We start from the raw sequence: 26368 nt of genomic DNA, 5'->3' as shown, positions 1-26368 counted from the left end.
AAAAGAGGAGTCATGGATTCACACTGAATGGGGGGCTGCATGAAGTAAAAGTGGGGGGTCATGGGTAAATATCACTATCTATATGATATACAAATCCAAAAGAAAAGAAACCTGAAACCCTAATCAGCGGCGCCTCTCTCCGACCGCCCACACCAAACCGGCAAACCCTAATCGGTGGTCTTCCCCAACCCATATCACCGACGTTCCTCGCCTCTCGCTCGGTACTCACTCCCTCTCTCTGACATGTTTTTCTTCTTGTTCTTCCATTCTTTCTTTTTTTTCAGAATAGGGTGGGTTAGGGTTTTCATACCAAAAAAAGAAAGAGATTAGGGGTGTCAATGGACCGACAATCTGATGTATTCAAAGGATCTTAATGTTAATTGATTGATTTTCATTTTAGAAAATCAATCAATTAATAAACCTCAATTCAGCCATTATCAAATGGTCACAAAAATTTGAATATGCCAATTCAACCAATGATTTTAGAAGGTGAAATACAAGATTATCTTAATATCCGTGATGAAGAAAGATAAATTTCATATCCGCAAGCATAAGTTGAAATTATATTGCAAACCCATCGGTTCCAAACGGAAGGCCCCAAGATATATCGATGAACATATAACCTGTATGTAATACAATCATTTCATAGAAGAAGAGTGTTGAGAGGAGAAGAGATTAGAGAGAAAATGAAGAAGTTAGGGTTTACTCCCCCTTACTTTAGTATTTATATATAAAGAGAACATACAAAGACCACTATGCCCTTAGGCTATGCAATACACCTTCTAACACTCCCCCTCAAGCTGGAATGTATATATTGTACATTCCAAGCTTGTTACATATGTCACTCAATTTTGTATAGCTTAAGGGCTTTGTGAACACATCTGCTAACTGATAAGCAGATCTCGTGAAAGAAACATGAATCTCGCCTCTTTGTATCCTTTGGTGAATGAAGTGGCAATCAACCTCTATATGCTTGGTTCTCTCATGAAAGACCGGATTGGTAGCTATATGAATTGCAGCTTAATTGTCACAATACAGCTGAGCTGGAGCAGATGAAGAGAAACCAATCTCTGAAAGGAGAGAACGTAACCAAATAAGCTCCCCGCTGGTATGAGACATAGCACAATACTCTGATTCGGCACTCGACTTGGAGACTATGTCCTGCTTCTTACTTTTCCACGACACTAGATTGCCACCAACAAAGGTGCAATATCCAGTGGTAGATCTCCTATCTGCTGGAGATCCTGCCCAGTCTACATCACAGAAGCCTTCTACCCGGGTATGACCATGCTTCTTGAATAAGAGTCCTTTCCCTGGTGCTTCTTTCAAGTAGCGAAGAATCTGAATCACTGCTGCCCAGTGAGAAGTACGGGGTGAGCTCATATGTTGGCTGACTGAGCCAACAACAAATGATATATCTGGACGAGTGACTGTAAGATATATGAGCTTACCCACCAGCTTCCTATATCTGCCAGGGTCATCTAATAAATCTCCTTCTTCTGGAAGAAGTTTCCCATTTGGGTCCATGGGAGCAGACGCAGGTTTCACTCCAAGGTGACCTGTCTCCTCAAGAAGATCTAGTACATATTTCCTCTGTGAGAGGGAGAGACCTCTAGTAGAATATGCAACCTCAATGCCAAGAAAGTATTTGAGACGACCCAAATCTTTGGTTGAAAACTCGTTCTGCAAGAAGGTTTTCAACCTGCGTATCCCCTCTGAATCACTGCCTGTAATAATGATGTCATCGACATATACTATCAATAGCACACAACCAGTAGTGGAATGAGAACTGAAGACGGAGTGATCAACTGCACATTGCTTCATGCCATAGTGCATGATAGCATCACTGAATCGTCCAAACCAGGCTCTAGGAGACTGCTTGAGACCGTATATAGACTTCCGCAACCGACATACTGAGGAGGACATCGCCCCCTGAGCAACATACCCAGGAAGTTGCTCCATATACACCTCCTCGGTAAGCTCACCATGTAAAAAGGCATTCTTGACATCTAACTGATGCAGAAGCCAGTCATGTGTAACTGCAAGAGATAGAAGAACACGAACAGACGAAATCTTAGCGACCGGCGAAAAAGTCTCTAAATAATCAACACCAAAGGTCTGAGTATAGCCTTTTGCCACCAATCGCGCCTTAAGGCGCTCAATAGTAGCGTCAGGTAAGTGTTTGACGGCATAAACCCAACGACAACTAACTGGTCGAGCCCTAGGAGGAAGAGGAACTAACTCCCATGTCTTATTGGCCTGGAGGGCCTCCGTCTCAAGATCTATGGCGGCACGCCATCCCGAATGATCAAGTGCAGCTGGTAAAGACTGTGGCAAAGGAACAGATGACAAAGAGGAAACAAAACTCCGAAACAGCGGGGTGAGAGAATCATATGAAATAACAGAGGAAATAGGGTGAGTAGTACTGTGAGAACGAGTACGAGAAGCAATGGGAGAACCTGAAGTAGGAATAGGAGAGATAGGTACCTGAGATGTGGGGGGTGTGATCTCCGGCTGCAAGGACGATGGCGCAGGCGGAGGAGGATGAGCTGTACATCTCGGCCAACGAGGATGAGCTGTAGATCTCGGCCGACGAGGATGAGCTGTAGATCTCGGCCGATGAGGATATGTTTGCGGAGGAGCGGGAGGAGGAGGCTCAGTAGCCTTAGGAGCCTGTAGTGAAGATGATGGATCACAGACAGGAATAGTCTCAGGAACTAATACAGGAGGGGAGAGGAGAGGAGCCGGAAGGGCGGGGAGGGGAAGAGAAAGGTCCGAGTCAGGAACTGTGGAAGGAGTCTCATGAGAAGATACAAAGTAGGACTCAGACTCGAAGAATGTGACATCGGCAGACACAAAGGACCGACGCAGGCGAGGACTGTAACAGTGATAACCTTTCTGGGTACGGGAGTACCCAAGAAAGATGCATCGTTCAGCCCGAGGATCCAGCTTATCAAAGCCAGGACCAAGGTGGTGAACAAAACACACACACCCAAAGACCCGAGGGGTGATAGGAAAGGGGTCATGACCAGGGTATAACACATCAAAGGGGGAAGAGCCACCAAGAATCGAGGATGGAAGCCGGTTGGCAATGTGGCATGCAGTAAGAACAGCATCACCCCAATAGCTCTTGGGAACTCGCATCTGAATAAGAAGAGAGCGAGCCCCATCAAGTAAAGAGCGCATCTTCCTTTCAGCCACACCATTCTGCTGAGAGGTGTGAGCACAGGAAGACTGGTGGAGAATACCCCGACTGGAAAGAAAATCCTGGAACCCATGGGTAGTGGAGAAATATTCTCTAGCATTATCTGTGCGCAAGCATTTGAGGGTACAATCAAACTGATTTGTAACCTCAGAATGAAAAGTACGAAAAAGCAGAGAAAACCTCAGAACGATCGTGAAGGAAATACAGCCAAGTCATGCGAGAATAGTCATCAGTGAAAACAACAAAATATCTATATCCAAAAATAGGAGTTCTCAGGAGACCCCATACATCAGAGTGCACTAAAGCAAAAGGGTGCGAGGCCCGACTAACAAGCCTAGAGGGAAAAGACACACGGTGGTGTTTTCCAAGTTCACAGGCCTCGCACTGAAAAGACTGAATAGGAACAGAAACTATAGAGGTGCGCCGTAAGCGCTCAATGCATGGATGACCAAGGCGGCAGTGCCACTGGTAGGCGTCGACAGAACTGTGTAAAATGGTATGGGGGAGACCTCCATCCAGACGATACAACTCATCTACCTCACGTCCTTTACCAATCGTCCTCCCAGTCGCAAGATCCTGTAATAAGCAATAAGATGGATAAAATGAGACATAACAGTTAAGATATTTAGTGAGCTGACTGACTGAAAGTAAGTTAAAGGGAGACTGGGGAACACAAAGCACAGAGGAGAGGGTAAGACTAGGGTAGGGAGAGGTACTCCCTGTACCAGAAATGGGAGTAGTACGACCATCAGCGAGGGTCATAGACTGAGAGGAAAGAGGGTGAAAAGACCTGAGTGATGATAGAGTACCTGTCACATGGTTCGAGGCTCCCGAATCAATGATCCAGGAGCTCGAGCTACTAATAAGAGAGGCAGGAGTGCTACCTGGCTGTGCAAAGCTAGCACTGGGAGGATGGGCGGCCAAGCGTAGGCGCTGGAGCTCATCATAGTCGGCCTAAGTGAAAGACGGTACAGCTGGGCTGGAGCCGGAGGAAGATGCTCGAGGATCAGAGTCGTCCAGAGTAGAAAGGTGCGCTGATCGCCCGAACTGAGATGGCGGCGGGGGACGACGCTCAGGATGTAGCACATAACAGGTCTCATGACGGTGGCCCTCACGCCGGCAATGTGTACAATATGGACGAGGTCGGCCACCATATCCCCTGCCACTAGAGAAATTCGTACCTATGGTACGTCCGCCACGGCTAGAGTCACGGCCACGGCCTCGGCCAAACATCCTACCACCACGGGCAGGACGATCTCCTACTGCATATGCCGCGGTAGCAGGACCATTAAAAACAGCAGGAGTAAGAGAGGCTCCACCTAGACACTGTTGTGCCCGCTGATAGACCTCCTCGAGGGAAGGCATAGTGCCAGAGCCATAAATCTGCTGGCGAAAAAACCTAAACTCGGGGCCCAAGGTCTCGAGAAACTGAACAACCCGAAGCTGATCCCGCTGCCGAGCGGCGACGGCTAAGTCTGTTGTCAAGGGCAGAAAAATGTCGAGCTGCTGACAGTGAGAGACGAACTGACCATAGTATGTAGAAAGAGGGGTGTCACCACGCCGAAGATGCATCCACTCAGAATATGTGGCACTAATACGGGAGGGGTTACCGACGCCTGAAAACATAACCGCAGTTTGGTCCCAAATCCTCTTTGCAGTCGGAAGCTGCATCATAGTCCCTGAAATCTGTGGGATCATACTCTGCCAGAGTAAACTACGGATATGATCATCATCCGTTTCCCACTGCTCATAAGTGGGATCCAAAACCGCAGGAGGGTCACGACGTATGGTGTAGACCTTCCTTTTGGTAATGAGATAAACTTCCACCGCCACTTTCCAATTCATGTAATTGGAACCATCAAGCTTGACCGTGGTCATCGGGAGGAAGGAGGCATCACCCGATGAAGGGAAAATAGGGGTAGAAGAAGAAGAGGTTTGCCCGAGAGAGGGATTGTCTACAATAGGAGGATCCATAGAAGGAACGAAGGCGAAATAGACAACACACGACGTCAAAGTAAGGGACAAGAGCAATGAGAAGGCCTCTAGGGCATAAAGAGACCACTATGTGTGGTGAAAGAATGTGGTGTGACTCCGACGAATGAGGGAAAAAAAAAACATAATAGGGCCTCTAGGGTATAAATGGAGAAGATGAAAGGTCGGAGTCGCGGAGCGAAGAAGAAAAGAAGGGCGGAAGAAATTTAGACCATAGAGAGAAAGAGGGTTAGAACTTAGGGTGGGAGGGTTAGGGATTTAAGGTTTCATGAGGGATAGGAAATGGGATTAGTAGGGGAAAATGAGGGTTTTAATGAGGGAAAGGAAGGACGAGGAGCAGGGGCGGAAAAAAAAAAATTGGCTGGGGTGAGTGGGAAGGGTGGGTGAGAAGAAGGAGAAGGAGGAGGAGCGTGATGGAGGGAGGGAGGAGAGAAGAAGGAGAAGGGGAGCTTCTCCAATGGTCCCTAGGGCACAAAAACCCCTAGGGCTCTGATACCATGTTGAGAGGAGAAGAGATTAGAGAAAAAAGGAAGAAGTTAGGGTTTACTCCCCCTTACTGTAGTATTTATATATAAAGAGAACATACAAAGACCACTATGCCCTTAGGCTATGCAATACACCTTCTAACAAAGAGAAAAAATAAGAGGCATTTTTCTTCTTTCCTGTGTTCTGAATAAATAGAAGACAACCCATCTCACGAAACCTAATATATACGGAAGTAATATGGTTCTTCATCAAATCATTTCGAGGGAAACAATTCTAAGGCTAATTGCGATCTTGAAATGATGTAGAATCGGAAAGAAAGAGGTAGAGAAGAGATGAAATCGTTAGTTTTAAAATTCAACCCAAAAAGAAGAAGAAGAAGATACACAATTAGAAACATAAAACTGATAGGTAAGAGCCAGATAATCTATAAAAAAAAAAAATTGAAGAAAGTCGAGAAGATTATCTGAATTGAAGAGACTACCAGGAGAAGATCAAGAAGGTTCGTCACTTCGTCTACTTCGTCCCCAACAAACCCTAGCTGGAAAGGAGATGAAAAACAGCAGAAACCCTACAAATCCCAGAGTTGAAAATTTCTCGGGATGAGAAAAAGAAAGATTGGATTGATAAAAGGGCGATGAATTTTCCGCACGCCAGAGGATTATGCGCCCCCTGTTAACTTGAATTGTGTGCAGACTTAGCGCTTTTTGACGTCAAAATCACCTTACTTACAAGTAGGGTGAATTATCCTATCAGGGGGCGTGAAAACATCATCTCGAATTGGATATATTTGATCATTATAGATAGCGCAGTAGTGATAAATTCAACCCCTTTTAAGATAAATTCACCTCTCACATGAACCGTTGGTGGGGCCATGATTTGTTTAAATCTTTGAACAAGGTAGGGTTGTGGCCCATCAAATGGACGGTTTGAATCATCCTATGGTGTGGACCGTACATGCCATTTTAAAAAAGTGAATTGCTAGCGTCCATCACAAAAGGCATTTCGTGGCTGGTCTGTCCATGTCAGACCAGCCACCTCATGAATGGAGACAAGAGCTGTTGTCTTCATTCATGAGGTGGCTGGTCAAACATGCGACAGACCAGCCACGAGGTGCCTTTTGGAGTGGACCCTAGCAAATCCCTTTAATACTTGACCATATGTACAGGCTTACACCATATAAAAACTCTCTCTCTCTCTCTCTCAACAAGATACCCACCCTACTCATTGGCCAACTCATTGCAATACAGTGAAGAAGGTCCCACCATTGAATTATTTGAACCGTCCATTTGGTAGGCCCTCTTTGGATCTCCTATAGCCCAAAAATTACACCAATCATGCAACCCTAACTTCCAATAATTTCTATTTTTTTGTTGTTGAATGTGAAGCATTGCTTAGATGCAGTTTTTGACTGTCCATGCTCAGCGAGGATGGTTCAGATCATTCAAAAGTAGGACCCACTATGCTGTAGTGGGCCCGCCTCACCAATTCTATTTACCTGGTTTTGTAATATTGAGAAATGAGGAAGAGGGGCGGCAATATCAATACGTGCCCCCTTAAAATTAAGCATTTCCACCATTCTAGTTTATGATATTTATTTACAATGTCATTGATTTCTTTTCTTTAGAAGAAAAATCCAAAGATGTCAAAATAACATGGGTAGAAAGCGTGTAAATTCAGGGGTGTGGAAAGTTTGAAGCAAACCATATTAGGACCCAATTTAGCAAATCGGATAAGCAAACTAACAATTCAAAGGGCTTGTTCTCTATCCACCTTGAAGCATGGGGGAACTGAGGAAACCTGTTATCAACATCCTTGAAGCATGACAAAACCTCTTTTCTCTGCCCTCTTTGCAACCAACAAAACAGGAGGTCAAGGCTATTCGGAGATTAAAAAATCACCTTGCCGAACATGAAGTCCTACAAAATCAGTAGTCTAATGTTTTACATACCATGCCCTCTTCCCTTTTCCCTCTTCCCTCTTGTAGGACCCAAATGTTTCCTTTTTACCATTGATTTTTAAAGTGACTTCCCATGTAAGCCCTCTTTACACTTGGGACATTCCATGTAGTCCTCTTTATCAAATGGGCATAAAACAAATTTCGCGGGTGGTCGGTCGTGCAACAGGCCAGCCGCAAAATGCCTTTTGCAATGGACGCTAGCAGTTCCCATCTTATGTATTCTTTTAAACAACAAATCACTTTCCCTTTTCAATCCAACAACCATTTTATTTAAATTAAAAACTTTCGTTTATTGCGTCTTTGAAATCCAATCAATTACCCAACTTTCTCTCTCCATCTCCCCACTGTCTCACCTATTTTAGAAACCCAAAGAATTAAAATCTTCCATCTTTCCAATAAAAGGAAAGAAATAGAAACGAAAAATTATCTCTCTTTCATTTTCCCTCTCTACAAAAGACAAGTAAAAACTTGTTTCTCAAGGGTCATTCCCACCATCTTGCAGAAGAGAACTATTTTTAAAACTTTTACTCTCTTATACATTTTTCACTCTGTCCACCACTTAATCTCCCATCTTCTACAAGAAAATAAATTGAGGTACAGAGAATCTGATTCTCGTGATTATTGAGGTATAGAGCACAAGGATCGTTACATTTTAATCGATTGTGATGTCATAAAGAACTAAGAAATCCCAAAATGGACACTAGCAGAAAGAAAGAACCGATCAACCATTCAAAAAAAAAAAAAAAAAAACACAGAAAGAACCCATCTTTTCAATCCTCATGAGAAATGGTAACGGGAATCCCCTGTTTTAATAATATGACACTCTTTATGAACACTAATACAATTGACTATTAGTTTTTTTCTGGGAATTGTCACAACCCACTCACCCGGGGGACTCGTCTAGTAAAGAATTAATACTGTTTATGACGCCTATATAATAATCGGTTCAAATGATCATAAAGCAGTTTATCAAGGTCTTCCATGATAAGCCAAAATACCCCTACAAAATGGTGAACTTTATTTTATTTTCATGTACACGATAAAGGGTTTTTCAGATGCCATGCCCTGCATGTCAAAAGCAGAAAGAAAAGTGATAAAGAAGAGAACATGCCCACAAGCTCTTTATCTATTTGATTTTTATTCGTTCGATTCCAAACATGTGCACAGGAGATATGTATACCACAGAGGAGTTTGACGTTGATTATGTCTTCTGTGATGTGGGCATTGCCAGTGATAGTCCTTGGCTTGGCAAATCCTTCCATTGTTGAGTCACTGTTTTAATCTGGGTAAAAAACTGTACACCAGTCTTGCCTGCCATCACAAGGAGATTTCTAAGCAAAAAAATCGGATGATGCTATGATTTGAGCACATCTACCCCACTTCTATAAAAATGCTGCTGAAGGTACAGAAGAAAAGAGCAATGTAATTATCTTACCATAGAAATTGAGATCGCCTGCAAAAGATGCCTTGGACCCAGTGAATGAGAAAAAGGGCAATGGAACTGGAATCGGGACGTTAATGCCAACCTTGAAGAATATCATAAGACACATCATACCATTCATATGAGAGACTGGGTGAAATGGTTTAAGCATGAGTAACATGATCTTATATTATGCAGTAAAAAGACATTTCATTCTAGAAATTTGTAATCCATTTATTTTGGTCTGTATGGACCATTTTTTGGGGGCCTCTATTAATTTAAGAAATATAGGGTTTTTTTTCAGATTCAAAGAAGTCATTTTTTTTTTTTCTTCCATATCAGTTAAACTGAGTAGGACTAAGATAGAATATATGGAATGCAACTTTAGTAATGTAAGGAGGCGGGACGAGTACGTAGTAAATATGAGTGGACAGGAGGTACCAAAGAGGGATATATTTCGATATCTTGGTTCAATTCTACATGAGGAAGGAGACATTGAAGAGGATGTTAACTATAGAATAAGAGCAGGTTGGTTGAAGTGGAAGCTTGCCTCAGGAGTTCTGTGCGACCGTAAAATCCCTACCAAGTTGAAGGGAAAGTTTTATAAGACAGCTGTGAGGCCAGCCATGCTGTATGGCTCAGAATGTTGGGCCACCAAAAAGCAACATGTGCATAAGATGAGTGTAGCGGAGATGCGAATGCTTAGATGGATGTGCGGCTACACAAGGTTAGATAGAATTAAAAATGAAGACATTCGTAAAAAGGTGGGCTGGCTCCAATCGAGGAGAAGATGAGAGAGCACCGCTTAAGATGGTTTGGACATATCCAAAGTAGGCCTTTGGATGCCCCGGTGAGAAGAGGGGACTCGTGCCAAATTGAGGGAGTAAAATGAGGTAGGGATAAACCGAAAATAACATGGGTAGAAACAGTGAGGAAAGACTTGATAGCTAGGAACATAACAGAGAACATAGCCTTGGATAGGATAGAATGGAAGAAAATGATCCACGTAGAAGAACCCAACTAGAACCAGGATTAGAGCCGGGTAGATCCCTTTTACCTTCTCCATGAATTTTTTTTTTCTAAAGGATTCATTTAGCCGACCCCAACTAGCTTGGGACAAAGGCTTTGTTGAGTTGAGTTGATATCAGTTATAACAACTAGAAGAAAATGATCCACGTAGAAGAACCCAACTAGAGCTAGGATTAGAGCCAGTTAGATTCCTTTCACCTTCTTCATGAAAATTTTCTAAAGGATTGATTTAGCCGACCCCAACTAGTTTGGGACAAAGGGTTTGTTGAGTTCAGTTGTGATCAGTTACAAAAACATTTTGGTTCACTTCTTTAGGCAGATTGATTCTTGAGAATGGTTGGTTTACCTGGCCTGCTTCAATCTCATTCTGAAACTTCCTTGCAGATACACCCGATGTGGTAAATATGGATGCTCCATTGCCATATCTGCGATAACAGGACAGTCAGTATCTTATAGATCAACATAAATTCTACAAAATGGCTCCTTAGATACTTTAAAGGCAAGGGTGAAATAGGAGGGAGTACTTGTTTCCGTTACAAATGGCAATAGCCTCCTCTAGGCTCCCAGCCTGTAGGTGGAGCAAATCACAATATGTTATGTTGAGAACTTGAAAGTAAAATGCAAAATGCAATAAGTAGGATACCTGAATGCAAAGGAGAACTGGACCAAAGATTTCCTCCTGTTCAGTGCAAAAAACACTACTATCAACATTTATTCTCAGAGGAGCATGTAATTTATAATGATTTTTTTATGACATCCATTCGCAGCATGGTAACGAAGACCAATATACAACTTGATGACATGGTCACGGGTTCAGGTATTATTTGACCCAGGATCTAAGTTTATCATCCAGACTTCTATCCATTCCAAAAACATAAAGAGGATGATGGAAGGCATTAAAAGAATACCTCATAACACTCCATGTTGCTTGTCACATCAGCTAAGATGGTGGGTCCAACAAAGTTTCCATCTTCGTACCCTGGGACCTGTTGAAATCTGATCAGAATCAAGCTATTCAACTATTAAGGGTAATTTAGGCCGTAACCATCCACTAACATTATAACTACCTCACTACTGCATAACCTTGTTTCTAGTATGAAATATTTTGTCTGCATGAAAGGCTTAAAACTTCTAACTATATCATATCCATTACTGTATATTTTCAAAGAAAGCCAAAGAAATGCAGTATAATAAGATTAGCACGCCCCCCCATGCGCAAGGATGACACGCACAAATAAAGAAATGGTAAAAAAAATTCACTTTAAAAATGCAGTATAATAAGATAGTACAATCCATAGCTTCAGTAAGTGCAGTGTACACCACATGCCAAACACATCCCTCATAGATTTCTCCAGAAATGGATGAATGCAATAATGATGACAAATATAACCATAAAGAATTAATAACTCTTCAGTTCAAAAAAATAAAAAATAAAAAGAATTAATAATTCATAAAGCAAGTACTAACATAAACATGGATATCAAAGGGATTTACTAAGCTCAGTGAATCTAAAAGCCATCCCAACCTGGAATAACAAAGGGAAACTGACAAGCTGTAGGCCTTCATAAGTCATAACTACATTAAAACACTGGACAGGAGATATTCCACATGGCTTCACTTAAAAATGCATAAACATGGTCCTCTGAAAATCAGAATGCAATGGTGGTGCAAACACCAAGCCTTAAGCAGTTTATCAGTGGATCACAACATTCCAATGTGAGATCTTTATCTACCAAGAAAATCAGCTCTTGTCCTATTACTATCCTGAGCACCACTACGATTACCCAGTTTCTCTCTTTCACTATTTTCTCACTCGTCATTGGAATGTCAACAAGCCAAATGGAAAAACAAAACTGTATAAATATTAAAAGAGTGTTAGCGAGATGACTGAGGAGGACGGCAGGGTTGGGACTGGCAGCCTGCGGGCACTACAAGTGAGGCAGACCAGGCTACATGTGGGGCAGACCAGGCTCCGAATGAATCAGTCTTTCCACGGAGCATAGTTTTAGAACTCCCCCCGAGTCGACTCCCTTTTCCTTTTGCCACATTCCGTGTTTTGCCCATTAGAGTCAATAAAAATTCCTTTGACTCTTCCGAGTTTTGACCGCGTCAACCAAGTACTCAGCCACGTTCTTGGCCGTGTCCGCGCCGAGTCGACAAGGATTTTTCTTGGCCAAATTTTGACTCGCATACACATTTTTAAACACTGCCACAGAGGTAAATATTTGCCTGCTAGGCAACTGAAATAGTTAAAGGTTTTGAAATAGTTATAGGTTCTTTCGTTTTTTCCGTATTATGACCCGCTTCCAAAAGGGATAAAAAAGAAAGAAAGAAAAGCCAAGAGGTACCTTTCAATACCTAATTACTAGATTACAATATATTGAATTTGTAAAGGGTGGGCTCCACTCGGACCCATACAGATACAAATATTGAATAAATAATGAGAGAATGGAATTTCATCGGCTTCAATTCAAAATTCCATTATAATTTCATCAAATTCTACCCCAGTATTCACTTAGACAAATATCTTAGCTACTAATAGTTGAATGTAATAAATGCATAACCTGAGGACAAAAAGCATGATCTGCTTCCAGGAAAGAGAAACAAGAGGTTACAAAGCACGATGCATCAAATCTCCAATTACTAGATCACAAGCCATTGAACCCACTGAAGGTAACCCTCAACACAGTCGGCCCACATAGATGGAAGACGGTGTGTCTCCAATCATTTGCATGTGTATGTGAGATATCAATATCCTTCTGCTGGTCAAACTAACAACACGGGTATAGTGAGGAAGACCCTTTTTTTTTGAATGGTAGTGAGGAATACTCACACAGAACACCGATCATGAAACTAATATTTTAACCAGAAACCACCCTATTATAATCCATTAACAATATTACTTGGAGAAACCTCTTCTAGTGAAAGTTCCAAGTTCTTGGAGGGTAACATGCAAACAAAAGTAACATCTGGGCAGCTAAGTCAAGAAACTTGCTAGACGGAAGTTCGGATCAATATAACAGTCAGCATTCACTCCCAATGGTTATCAAAATCTTTCATAGCAACGTTTGCTTAACTATGGTTAAATACAGTGCTTAAAAACTCCTTGACTCGACAAGGAACTTGCCCGAGTCGACTCCATTTTACCTTGGCCGCATTCCGCGTTGCACCACATCCGCATTCCACATTTTTCCCTACAGTCAATGAACTCCTTTGACTCCCCCGAGTTATGACCGTGTCAACCGTGTTCTTGGCTGCATCCGCGCCGAGTCGACAAGGATTTTTCTTGGCCGCGTTCCGCGTCACATCCGCGTTTTTAAACACTGGTTAAATATGCAATTGTAGAAGCAGTACTTCAAAATTCCCAACATTTTCAAGCTATGAAGTTTCCCGGTATATGTTATTTCAAAATCTTCCTTGCACTCAAGGTTATGTTAACAAAATTTCTAGACAACCACTATTTTATGTTCCTAACACTTCAAGTAAATTTCATCATATGGCATTTTGAAAGATTCTGCAAGTTATAAACCAAATAACTGGTTTTACGAAGTTTTATCAATTGAAGACTTCTCATTGAACATTAATTTAAGAAAATCAATAATCAATACCATACACAAAAATCTACAAGCTATCAATCTGAATCTGCTACCATCAATAGTAAAAATCAGACAAAAAGGATGTGCAGGCCAAAACACAGACCACAATATTTCTCCCATCCAGCACAAGCCTAGCACCACTTTCAACGCCACTCTGGATTAATCTGCAAATGCGGTCTTTCGCCTGTGCATAAAGAACGTATGTCAAAAGCAACAAAAATAAACACATAAATATAGTCATACGAAGTTCAAAAAGGAGAGGAAGAAGTGTAAGCTCCATCACTTCCAAGAAAGTCAAACAGTAACACCTTCTCTATCTAAACTAATGTTTTTCTGCATTTCCATGGTTATAGTCGTTACAAATTGCATGCTGCCATTTCAAAAAAAAACAAAAACAAAAACAAATAGCACATGCATAATCGGATTATTATATGCACCTGTTTACTAATCACAGGACCAAGATCAGTATCAGGCTCAGTTCCTGCATTTACTTTAAGTGCTTTGGCACGTTCCATAAGTCCATCCTCCCTGGTAAAAGAAATGGTCACTAATGATCTTCTTTCAGAGCATAGATTAATATCTATTCATTCCAACAAACCATCAAATTAAGTCATTTTTAAAATTTTAACTTATTAAATCATTGCCTTGTCAGCTAGACCTCCACACAACATTAGATAAGGAAGGCTTGAAGGAAATCCCAAAGGATTCCAGCTTGATGGCAATGTCATGCCTCGTAGTTCAAAATATAGTAAAGCAAATGAAGCTTCATAAAGTAGTATGCTGATTTGAGGTGTGTTAAAGCATAAAAGATTAAATACCACCATCTCCAAAGGCTTAAGCTTTTGGAGTAATTGGTTGTTCCACATGGTATCAGAGCAATTGCCCTAGGTTCAAAACTCCTTGATATTAAAAAATTCACATATTAATGGCCAATCCAAAAGAGGGGCCACATGTAGGCCAACCCTAAAAAGTGGGGCTCCACGTGAGGGGGAGTGTTAAAGTATAAAAGATTAAATAACACATCTCCAAAGGCTTAAGCTTTTGGAGTAAGTCGTTCTTCCACAAGATGTGTATAACCACTTAGGGAAAAAAGAAAACAACAACAGAACGAATGTATCCAACTTTGAAGTTTAAGACTTGTAAGGACAAACAATGTACAATCATTCAGAAAGATGAATATAACAAAATAGCCAAACAATAGTACCATGACTTTGAGCCTCCAACAAAAACAGCTGTGCTGAGTGCCATGCATCTTTGCCCTGCGGCACCGAATCCAGATGCGACTAGGGCATTTAAAGTGGCATCCACACTCGCATCCGGCATGATAATTCCATGGTTTTTTGCCCCCATGTTTGACTGAAAATAAAAGTCAGTCAGCTAAGCTAATTCATCACATGATTTCAGAGAATGTTTAGTAGAGTGGCAAGCATAGTACTCGAGGAAAGAGAGGAATACATGACTTATTTTTTTGAAATGGAGGAATACATGACTTATATTTCACTAAACAAAGACAGATTTACCTGAATGCGTTTCCCCTTAGCCGCAGCTCTAGCATAGATGTGCATTCCAGCCTAGAAACACACATTAACGTAAGAAGAAGTTTGCCTAGAAACACTTTAAGAGCTCAAGGAATAAACTGTGAGAAGTTCTATAAAGTCCCCCAAACAAAACCCAAACTAAGGGAGGGAAAAAATGATGGCATGTTTTGCTGTCATCCTATTTGGAGTAAGATAGTTCCAGGAAGATGTGGAGGCATTAAGCAAGTCGCTAAGAAAGAGGTGAAACTTAATGATCTCACCCTGCCCCAAAATTAAGGATGGCCCCACAAGGCAGTTTGATGGCAGTGTCATCGAATATAAAAGAGATGAGAAAACCACTTTATCTATTGAATTCTTAATTCGAAATGACGATTGTATAGTATTTCTTCAAATGAAGTACATCAGAAGTCCCACTGACTTAGAAATTATTTCATAGTATTCATACACCTGCATCATAATATTTATGTGATTTGAAAATCAAGTACGTAAGCATACTGCACACCTAACTCTAACCGTAAGTAACGTATAGAAATTAATACCATAAGTTGATGCTGCACTTACCGTATTTGAGCCAACAAATGATATAGCCTTGATATCATCATCATCACATATTTTATTAACAGTGCCCTGCTCCAATTGAAAAACCAAACAATATCTGTTATAGATAAAGCAATTAACATTGTTGGAAATCAATCTAAACAGCTCAATGACCAGAAACAAAGAATTAAGAAAAATGACACCTACAGAGAAGGGTTGTTAAGTGCACAACGTCAGCATCATATTCTTGAAAGAAGTAAAATGAGTGATGTGTGTAAGAACCTTTCATGACTTTGGAAGTAACAAAAAACGGAAAATTGAGAAGGGACAAGAGAGCTGAATTGAAGCTGCGAGCATATAATGGGTTAAAATTGTGAAAAAATAAATTCAGTAATTTTTTTGTGAACAATAATTAGTTGGTGTATCCAATATCAATTTCATACAGTAATTTAGTTGATCCTCACTACATTTGACAGAATTTTTTATGTAATCATTATCATGGCTTACTATCTTTGTAAATGATATGTTTATCATTGTAGTTTTGCATGCATGCCCCCATTTCGGAATTTTGAAATTCGTCCACTTTTTATTACTACCAATACCCTGATTTGTGCGATGTCATTTTAGCATGTAGTATTTTATATACAATAGAAAATGGTTCTTGATAGCCTTGTAAAATTGTCTTTACGCTTGGCACTTTCCCTGAAATAATACATGAAACCAATGATGACTATTTGGTTACCATGTAACAATTGACATTGTTAGTGTTGTATTAATCCAAACTGACCATCTTCTCATAGATATTGCTTAGTATATATGTGCATTCGCATTTCGCAAAGCAGTAATTAGATTCAGTACACATTGCTATATGGGATACTACTGTAATGTGTAGTGCATCATCATAGAATGTGGTAACACAAAATATTAGATGGACAGGAATGATGCAATAGAGATTTACATCTCCAAATAGTATGGTCGTGTTTCAATAGATTCCCTTTCTAAAAATATACTTCTCAAATATACAATGAATGATAACTTAGTGGGTAACTAAATTTACACAACACAAGATGGAAATTTTTTGAAGAATCAATTACCGAGTTTATTAAATATAAGATCCAGTAATCTGCCGGTACTCATCATGTAACTGATAACAATTATTTTTACCAATTTATGACTATAAGAATGATAACAAATATCGAGACCAATTTGAATCATTAGGTGATACTAACTTATTAATCTATAGAAAAAGAAGAGCGTATGCAATGTTTTGAAAATCGGAATCGAATCATAAATCGTAATAGGAGTCGAATCATATGGAATCGTAAATCATAAATCATAAACTTAAATATAAATTACTATGATTATTTGGTCAATATCATAATACGAATTGTTTGCTAACAAACTTGTCACATACTAATCATCTATTTCCCATCCAAACCTATACATATTAGATAATAACCTCAAAAATAATTAAAGACCCTCTCTGTTTTGACTTTTGACCATCTCGGTCGTGGGTTTCTCTTCCCTTCTCTCTCTTATTTTCAATAATATTCTCTATCATTAAAAAAAAAAATATATTAAAAGACCCAAGATCATATCAGTCTCAAACATAAATAACAAATATCAATTATAAAAAAAAACTAATAAGTTGTCAATGTTGTCCTCATTATGGTCATCTCTATCCTCGATGTAAGTAATGCCCTCAAGCACATGCACTGTGCTTGACTGGTTCAAACTGGTTTGGTTTGTTCTAACTGCCCCTCCTCCTCTGTCTTCTTCCTCCTCACGAGAGGATTTTGGAAGGCTTCTTCTAATACATAAGAGAAAGGGGATCTTTGAAAAGAAAAACTTGATTGGAATAAATCACATGAATCGTACGATTTATGATCGAATAATAAGATTCAACAAAAAAATCGCATGATTCATACAAAATTACAAATTAAGATTCAGCCATGTGATTCAAATCAAAATCCAAACCTACACTGGTGCCATGAACGATGTTTAAGACTCCTGCAGGTAAACCAGCCTCCATTGCTAGCTCTGCAAGTATCATTGAAGCCCCTGACAAGAAATCAACAAAATAAATTAATTTTGACATTTACAAGTTGGAAATACACATAAATAAATATATGGGGGCTGGTATTTCCACCAAGAGATTTAGATACTTCCACCCAAGTCAGTTTGTCTTATTTGAGTAAAAACAAGTGAAGTTCTTCAGATGAGGGGATGGATGCAAATAAAGGACTAGCTGCAACATCTTAGTATTGTGATGATTTCCGAGACCAGTAAGAATAAAATAGGTCCAAAGGTCTTATATCAATGTAAGTCAGCAGAAACTAACAGATTTGATGTGGATGAAATAATATCAACCTTGCAGGTCCATTATGCAATGCAAAATCCAGGTCAAGTCAAGACATCCTGATCCTATGGAGGGCGTAGCTTTGTGCCTCTGTACTCATTGCAACTTGCAAGTGATTTATATCTTGTTCCAAAGATCGTATAACTAAAATAGTCCTTTCTGTAAAATATAGAATAATCAAATAAAGTAGCGAGGAGAGAGAAATTGTATGGGGTGCTACACTCAGTTCATTCATTAATGATTTACGAGTCATATACATATAAGTGGGGTTTGGTCCGAATGACAAAAATACCCCTATCACTAACACTCCCCCTTAAGCTAACATGGTCTGAGAGACATTTTAAGCTGGTTGATTAAGTAGTGATGGTGATCAACAGAGTCATTTAGTGAAAACATCTGTAACATGTTCATCACCTGTAACATGCTATTGAGTAATTTATTATTTATCCATTTTCAACCTCTTTGATAAAATGAAAATCAATTTCAATGTGTTTTGTCTTGGCATAGAACTATAGAAGACTAAATTTTGTGACATCTTGATGGTGCTTCGATTATTACAGGACAACCATGAGTGCCTGATCGCCATTAAAAAAAAAATGATGAGTGCCTAATCTCAAGCGAATCTCCTGTAGAAGGCGTATGACCCATACTACATGAGATCAAAGAATCATTCATCATTATGCAGTATCTTGCAACTGGTCTCTACGTTTCACGACTCAGGCTTCTCAACTGATGTAGATTGGGTCGATGGAAGGGATTTTAGGAAACAAGAACAGGGACTGTTTGGGAACAAGAGCGTGAAGGGATCAAAGGAGATTAAGAATAAAAATTGCCAACGAAACTGATTTAGATAGTTAGGGGTGTCATAGAAATTCTATAATAGATATAAAAAGCACCCAGGAATTTCGAACAAGGTCCAATGGTTGTTCGTAAATGGTAAAAAGCGTCTTGCTCTCGAGATGGAGGGTGATCAAACAAGACAGAAATCAAGTAAATCTGACCCTTGAATAAAAAAATCAAGATCAACCAATAGAAAGTTAAAGAAGATCTTAAAACAGTCCCAGATTTGCAAGAAAAGAAACTCATGAATTGAGAGTTTCGAGAAGATGAAGATGAAAAAAATTAGAGAAGATAAAGAAACTTCAACGGAGAATAAATAAAAGATAACTTATCAAGGAATCACACCATCACACCTTTAGGTCGATCAAGGCATCATACCAAGATAATGGAGGAGATCCATCCAGAAGTGCACAATTGCAAGCTTTAATTTAATTAAAAGATTAGCCATTGGTTACATTTATAGAGCTCCCCAATGATTCTAGAGGCTCCCAAAGCTTGCATAGGGGTCCCTCAATATTCGAAGCAAAATCCCACCACCGAGCTTTGGTTGCAATCATATCATACAACTTCTAAATGGACTCAAAAACTGAAATAGAAACTAGCTATGGAGTCTTCAATTAATTAAACATTGTAATAACTATAGTAGAAACTCTCTTCGCTTGACTTGACTTCCTAGAATTAGACTAGCCCAATAAGGAAACTGACCTTTTAACTTTTATTCTCGAAACAAGGAACACAGACTCTTAAGTTAAGCTTAAGTTAGCAAGGACATGGGAAAATAATCAAAATTAGGGGAGCCTCTAAAAATTTTGTGCAGATGAGAAAAAATTAAAAAATGGAAAATTTTGAAGGGCTTTGGAAGGAGAACAGCAAAGCACAAAAAATGAGAAAAATAAGTGTCATGGTGGATACAATGAAACAATGAGAAAAGAATATGAGAAGCTTGTTTATCAATGAAGAGAGAGAATATATCACAAATCTGATTGAAGAAGTAAGACAGAGAAAAACCTTTTTTAGGAGATCGGAAAAAGGAATGAACCCGGATCTTGATCTTTCCGCTCTAATACCGTCTAAAATATCGAATAATTGATCGAGAAGAGCATGTTGGCTGAAGTGGAAGCATGCTTCAGGAGTTATGTGCGACCGTAAAATACCTACCGAGTTGAAGGGAAAGTTTTATAAGACAGTTGTGAGGCCAGCCATGCTCTACGCCTCATAATGTTGGGCCACCAAGAGCAGCATGTGCGTAAGATGAGTGTAGCGGAGATGTGAATGCTTAGATGGAGGTACGGCTACATGAGGTTAGATAGAATTAAAAATGAAGACATCCGTAAAAAGGTGGGGGTGGCACCAATTGAGGAGAAGATGAGAGAGCACAGCTTAAGATGGTTTGGGCAAATCCAACGTAGGCCTTTGCATGCTCTAGTGAGAAGAAGTGATTCGTGCCAAGTTGATGGAGTAAAAAGAGGCAGGGGCAGACCGAAAACAACTTGGGTAGAAACAGTGAGGAAAGACTTGATGGCTAGGAACTTAACAAAGAACATGACCTTGGATAGCAGAGAATGGAAGAAATGATCCATGTAGACGAACCCAACTAGTGTCAGGATTAGACTTAGTCAATTTGAGCCAGGTAGATTCTTTCACCTTCTTCATGATAATTTTCTAAAGGATTCATTAGCCGACCCCAACTAGTTTGGGACAAAGGCTTAGTTGAGTTGAGTTGAGTTGAGTTGAGTTGAGTTGAGTGAGCTGAGTTGAGTTGAGAAAGATAGAGGAGAGAAATCGTATAGAGTGGTAAACTCAGTGGGGTCAACTCAATAATAATAAATCAGTACAAGTCAGGAATATAAGTGGGGTTTAGTCAGAATGACCAAAATGCCCCTATCATTAAATGATTCATTTTCACACTTTCTACATACGTCTAAAAATTCAAACATCTCTGGCTTCAAAATGTAACCCAAAGTTCAGTGACGAAAATTGAGTTCTTGTTCTAGTTTCTAATTTCGGATTTAGAAGCCCTTACATTTAAAAAAGAGTCAATGGAAGGATGGTATTATATATTTATGAAGGGTTGGAACGGAAAGTAGGTCTTTAGGGTTGTTTTGAGTGTTTATATTTTTTAATGGAGAGTGTTTCTATTATGTTGAGGTTTTTTCTATATCATTAAAAAATTGTATAATTTTTTATCATTAGAACATAGATGTCAGCCTATGCCCAGTTGATCAGGTGTCTAGTCCTCAGGATTGCAGCATGAGTTCGATCAAAGTAACATAGGATAGGTACATGTAAATATAGACCTTCTATTTCAGAAAGAGAGATAAATTGCCAGTTGCTCCTAAAATGAGCTCTCATGGGAGCTATAAGCCCAACTAACAAAGATTTACATTAATGCACTGGCAGGAAGAAGACAAATCACCTGGGTCTTTCTCTGATGGCTTTAAAATAAATGTATTGCCACATGTTACTGCCATTGGGAACATCTGTGGAAACCATACCAATTAAGAAAACAGAAAGATATTAATCAATATTAATCAACAGCCAACATAAAATTGTTCCAAATCTAGAGCAATGACTGTCCTATAGGAGTCAGAGAATGTAATCTTCACAAGCAATGGCCATTGGAAAACCACACTAAAAAATGGGCCCAAGTCACTAGAATAACTGTCAACATGGTCCATCAAATCAGTACAAAAAGAAAAGGAAAAAAAGAAGAAGAAAAATTACCCATAAAGGAATCATAGCAGGAAAATTGAATGGACATATCCCAGCACAAACACCAAGTGGCTCCCTAATGCTGTATGTATCGATTCCGCTTGACACATTGGAAACAAATCCCCCCATCTGCAGACTAGCCATTCCACATGCATGTTCAACCACCTCTACAAGAGCAAAGCATGCAGATTTATATAGGGCCAATCAATAAATCATAACTGAAATGCCTTGCTAGATCTCGAGTCCACGATATATATAAAGCAAATATTATGTATTTACAAAAGTAAGTCCATAACATAGTGAATAGTGAGTGTCTAAGCAATAGAGCACTGTTAGTTATACGTAAGTTAGACATCTGTAATCCATTCCTAGAAGAATCTCAAAGCTAGTGTTCTATCAAAGTGAGGTGAATCTCGATGCATGGGGTTATCTCAAGATTCTTTCAGGAATGGATAGTCAATAAACTGATCTTAGATTGAAATAATATAATACACTTGGTTGTCCCATAACAAAAACTCACTAAGAAAGAACAACAACAACAATTGTAGTAATAACCAGATACGAAGAAAACAAACCTAGCCCACGGAAAACATCACCATGGGCATCACGCAACGTTTTCCCCTGCTCAACTGTTATATTCATGGCAAGCTTATCCTGCAAACAGTAATCTTGGGATAGCTAATCAACAACCCATAATTCAAAAGAACAAAAAGATAAAAAATACCATCTTTATTTACACTTACAATGTCTCTGCGTATGAGTTCTTGGAGCTTTAACATGACCCGCTGACGAGTAGTGACTGGTGTGTTTCTCCATGAAGGAAATGCCTGTTTCGCGGCACTTACAGCAGCTTTGAACTCATCATCGGTTGTCAATGGTACTTGAGAAACAACCATTTGTGTCGCCTACAGTTAAAAACAATAATTTTTATACATATAAAAAAAAAAAACACACACACACAAATTTACTAGAGAATTCAGGAAAGAAAAAATCGCATTTTTTTTCACGTACAGGGTTCAAAACATCAATCGTTGCATCCGATTGAGATTCCACAAATTCCCCGCCGATGAGATTTCGAACCTTAGGCTGCATTTCAATTTCAATAAAAAAATAAATAAAATTAAACCCTAGAAACCAGATTATAGAACCAAAACCAAGATGAAATTTCACATCGATGCTTACTGGAGGGTCCTGATGAGTTGGGGATACATCAGTGGCAGTCGAGAAGCGCGAGAATCCAAAGGCAGAAATCGGCGATTTCCATGCTTGAGTGCTTCTTCTTGCTGAGATTACAAGAAAATCTAGGGTTTTTGTAGATGAAGAAGACGAAGAAAGTAGCAGAAGGAATTTTAGGGTTCTGGAGGGCTTACCTCGCGCTAGCAAAAAACGCGACATTTTCTCGCTTTCGGAGTATTATTCCCTGTAAACAAGAGAGAGGGAAGACCTTCTTCGTCTTTATATAAGCGTTACAGATAACTACGTCTTTATATAAGCGTTAAGGAGCATTTAAAGCACCTATTTTCATTTTCATGCACCCCCAGGCTTATATCCTCAAACACATTTATTACTGGAGCAACGATTGTACTCGAGATTTTATTTCCATAATTACAATTTCAACAAAAGAGAGGCTTGGGTTTGGTTTTTACAAAAATACTCCCACCATGACAAAATAACAAGAATACCCTTATATCATAAAAGATAACGAAAATATCCCTACTTAAATCTCATGAAAAATGACTAATACACTTATATCTCATAGAAAATAATAAAAAAGACCTATCTAATGCAAGATAATTTACATGGTGGACGGCTCTGCACTTACGTGCAACCCGAAAAAAATACTGGTGGCCGCATTTTTTTTGTGATCCAACCATTTATTTTGTTGGGCCCTGATTTTATTCTCTAATTCAGATCTAATTTTATTCTCTAATAAAATCTTCTCCATAGAATGATCTTAACCCTTTGATTTGAGAAGGTTTAAAATGGACACCGCAATATAAAAAAACTGCATAGATCCGGGTTAGGATTGAAAAATATATTCTGGGCACACCCCCAACAAATGAAAAAAATACGTGTGCCGACATTGTTTGGGTGGGTGATCCAACCATTCAATTGTTGGGCCCTAATGTAGATAGTGTGGACCCGTAAAATCTTCTCCATAGAATGATCTTAACCCTTTGATTTGAGGAAGTTTAAAATGGACACCACAATATAAAAAAATTCATAGATTGGAAGGTTAGGATCATCGATCCTATGAACAAAATACACTATCACATGAAAATGACAAAAATAAACTTATCTCATATAAAATAATAAAATATTTCAATCTCAGGGAAAATGGGTCAAGGTACTTTGGCTATTATCTTTTATGACACAGGGGTATTCTTGTTATTTTCTCGTAATAGAAATGAAATTGTGGGAAACGGTTCTCTAATAATAAATGTGTTTTGAGGATAAAAGTGTGGGTACATGAAAATAGGTGCTTTAAATGCTCCTTAACGAATGCCCCTTAGGCACACTCGTTAGCAAAACCCTATTTTTATATAAACTAGTTGCAGTCCCGGCAGGTAAAAGAGAGTTAAACTAATAATAAAAATTATTAAAAGCATAAGGAGTGGTTGAAGAAAATGAACAAATTGCGTAATGAATAGTATAATGAAACATGGAAACCCAACTTGCATGCATTGATTTATCTGGTGAATTGACTTGGAGATTGATTGGAAGATAATCTTTATTTAATTCCATTGATTGGAAGATAATCTTTATTTAGTTCCATTTTAAACAACTCTAGAAGACATGCAAATAATTTAAAGGGGAAGAAGAATCGACGTATGAGTTTAATTGTGAGAAGAGACCCTAAGAAAACCAAAAATAGAGCCCTTTAACGCATAGGAGAGAGAGAGTAGAAAATTTACACGTCAATTTTGGAAATTACTAAAAAAGTAATGATATTTTCACCCCAACCCCCCCTCGTAGTACGCATTCGCCCCCCTTTGAACGTGATTTAACGTCAAAAAGCATTAAAGTTGCCCCCTGTTCACGTTACAATGGGGGCGAATGCGTACTGTAGAGGGGGTGAAAATATCATATCGCTCTGATTTGACCGATGAGTGGAGAGGGTATTATGGTTATTTGGTTGACAGTACTGGGTCTCAGTGATTTGACCAATTAGAGAGGAATATATACTTTGGTACAACCGCGGAGTACGAAACTAAAGATCACCGATGAAATTACCATGACACACTCGGTTTGTAAGAGTTGCCTTACTTCCACTCGAGGATATTCTCGTCTTTTCAGATTTTAAGAGCCGATATAGGAAGAGAAAAGATGTGCTGCCAATTCTCGTTGACCCAATGAAATCCTGTCCGCAAATCTCCTCCAAGGTTTTTGATAAGAACAACCCATTAATGCTACTTGTGAAGGTGGGAACGTTAGTTAATTGAACAAAAGACAGGATGGCCCACAGGTACTGAAGGCACGTGCTATGTGAATTGAGACTACTCAGTGGGCCCCACTTCCATGTTGAATCCTACCTATCAACATTAGATCCTACATGGGACACTTGTTTGTAATCAGGACCGTTGATATATGGTGGGGCCATCATGAGGCAATCCACTGGGTGTTGGTCCCCCATGTTGAATAGATGTAAGTCCAACAAAAGATCATCTCTTTAGCTTCTTTTAGCAGAACTCAGAGACTTAATAGATCAAGGGCTAGGATCATCCGATCAATGTGGGTCCAATGGCAAAGGGTAGTGCATGAGATGCATTTCCAATTCCCCAGGATTTGTGATGGTGGACCACCATAAGCCACATGTACAGTGGGCCATGTCTGGCCAAATTATTTCGGATGGATACTATCTCAACAGACAAACATGAGAATACTTTGAGGAGGTTTGAATGCAACACTCATTGAACTTGTGGTGCAACCCCTGATACCCCTGTAAAAAGCAGTTCTCTAAGATACAATGAGTCGTTTCAAAAAGGGAAAAAAAAAAAACTAAGATTCAAAGAGAAACACTGTAATTGAACCCACCCACATGATGTTGTGATTGGGCCCACGCAAAAGTCACTCCCAATCAGACATCCTTGACCGTTGGATCGATGGCCTGCAAAACCAAGGCTTAGAAAAGAAGATTGAGCAGCAGTCCAATTATAGTCTTTTGATCAAGGCCACTACCATTTTCTTCCTCTTTTTGTAAGTCTGCTTCTCAATCTATCTTCAGATCTTATATCACTCCAAGCCAAACATGTGTAGAAAAGCTGCATCAAAGTTCACGAATCGGATGCAAAGGTGAGACCCACATCCCTTGGAACACGAGAGAACTGGATTGGACAAATGACATTCTAATCAGTGTTTTCCCTCATTCAACGCAGATAAAAGATGTAGAAAACTGAGAAATTTCTTCTCGAATGGGATCGAACACGATGTGCAAACAAACTTTAAGAAAGGACGTGAGAAACACAATCACACAAAGCAAGAACACAGGATTTGCATAGTTTGGTAGTGTGCCACGTCCATGGGAGAAGAGTTTTACTAATTCAGTTTAGGGTTACAAAACTCTCCTTCTCGACCAAGAAAGCTCAACAAAATATCTCACAACCTGTAATCATAATATGTGGCTTATATGTCAATGTCACTACATCAAGAAAATTACAGAAATAGGTAGCGTGCCACGTACATGGGAGAACCCGCTA

At 39.5% G+C, this 26368-nt stretch overlaps 2 protein-coding genes across 2 annotated transcripts; both read right to left on the bottom strand.

Annotated features, from left to right (window-relative positions):
• Positions 1 to 4159: 4159 nt before the first annotated feature.
• Positions 4160 to 5179, bottom strand: LOC143875627 (uncharacterized). Its single transcript, XM_077377237.1, has one exon. The coding sequence runs from the start codon at positions 5177 to 5179 to the stop codon at positions 4160 to 4162; it is 1020 nt and encodes a 339-aa protein (XP_077233352.1).
• Positions 5180 to 8635: 3456 nt separating this feature from the next.
• ALDH6B2 (aldehyde dehydrogenase 6B2) lies at positions 8636 to 23197 on the bottom strand. Its single transcript, XM_077377976.1, has 19 exons — positions 23042 to 23197; positions 22854 to 22954; positions 22683 to 22757; positions 22415 to 22576; positions 22247 to 22325; positions 21684 to 21838; positions 21376 to 21439; positions 17742 to 17821; positions 15785 to 15850; positions 15206 to 15256; positions 14890 to 15041; positions 14123 to 14213; positions 13789 to 13869; positions 10998 to 11075; positions 10733 to 10768; positions 10614 to 10657; positions 10436 to 10514; positions 9076 to 9166; positions 8636 to 8951 (listed from the first exon to the last, which is right to left on the bottom strand). The coding sequence occupies exons 1-19, from the start codon at positions 23064 to 23066 to the stop codon at positions 8842 to 8844; spliced, it is 1620 nt and encodes a 539-aa protein (XP_077234091.1). The 5' UTR covers positions 23067 to 23197; the 3' UTR covers positions 8636 to 8841.
• Positions 23198 to 26368: the final 3171 nt, after the last annotated feature.

This window comes from Tasmannia lanceolata, unplaced genomic scaffold, assembly GCF_043159265.1.
Source record: "Tasmannia lanceolata isolate RefF3 unplaced genomic scaffold, GAP_Taslan_0.1 ptg000004l, whole genome shotgun sequence".
NCBI lineage: Eukaryota > Viridiplantae > Streptophyta > Magnoliopsida > Canellales > Winteraceae > Tasmannia > Tasmannia lanceolata.
Note: the sequence above shows the minus strand (reverse complement) of the source record. Positions and strands in the feature narration are given on the sequence as shown.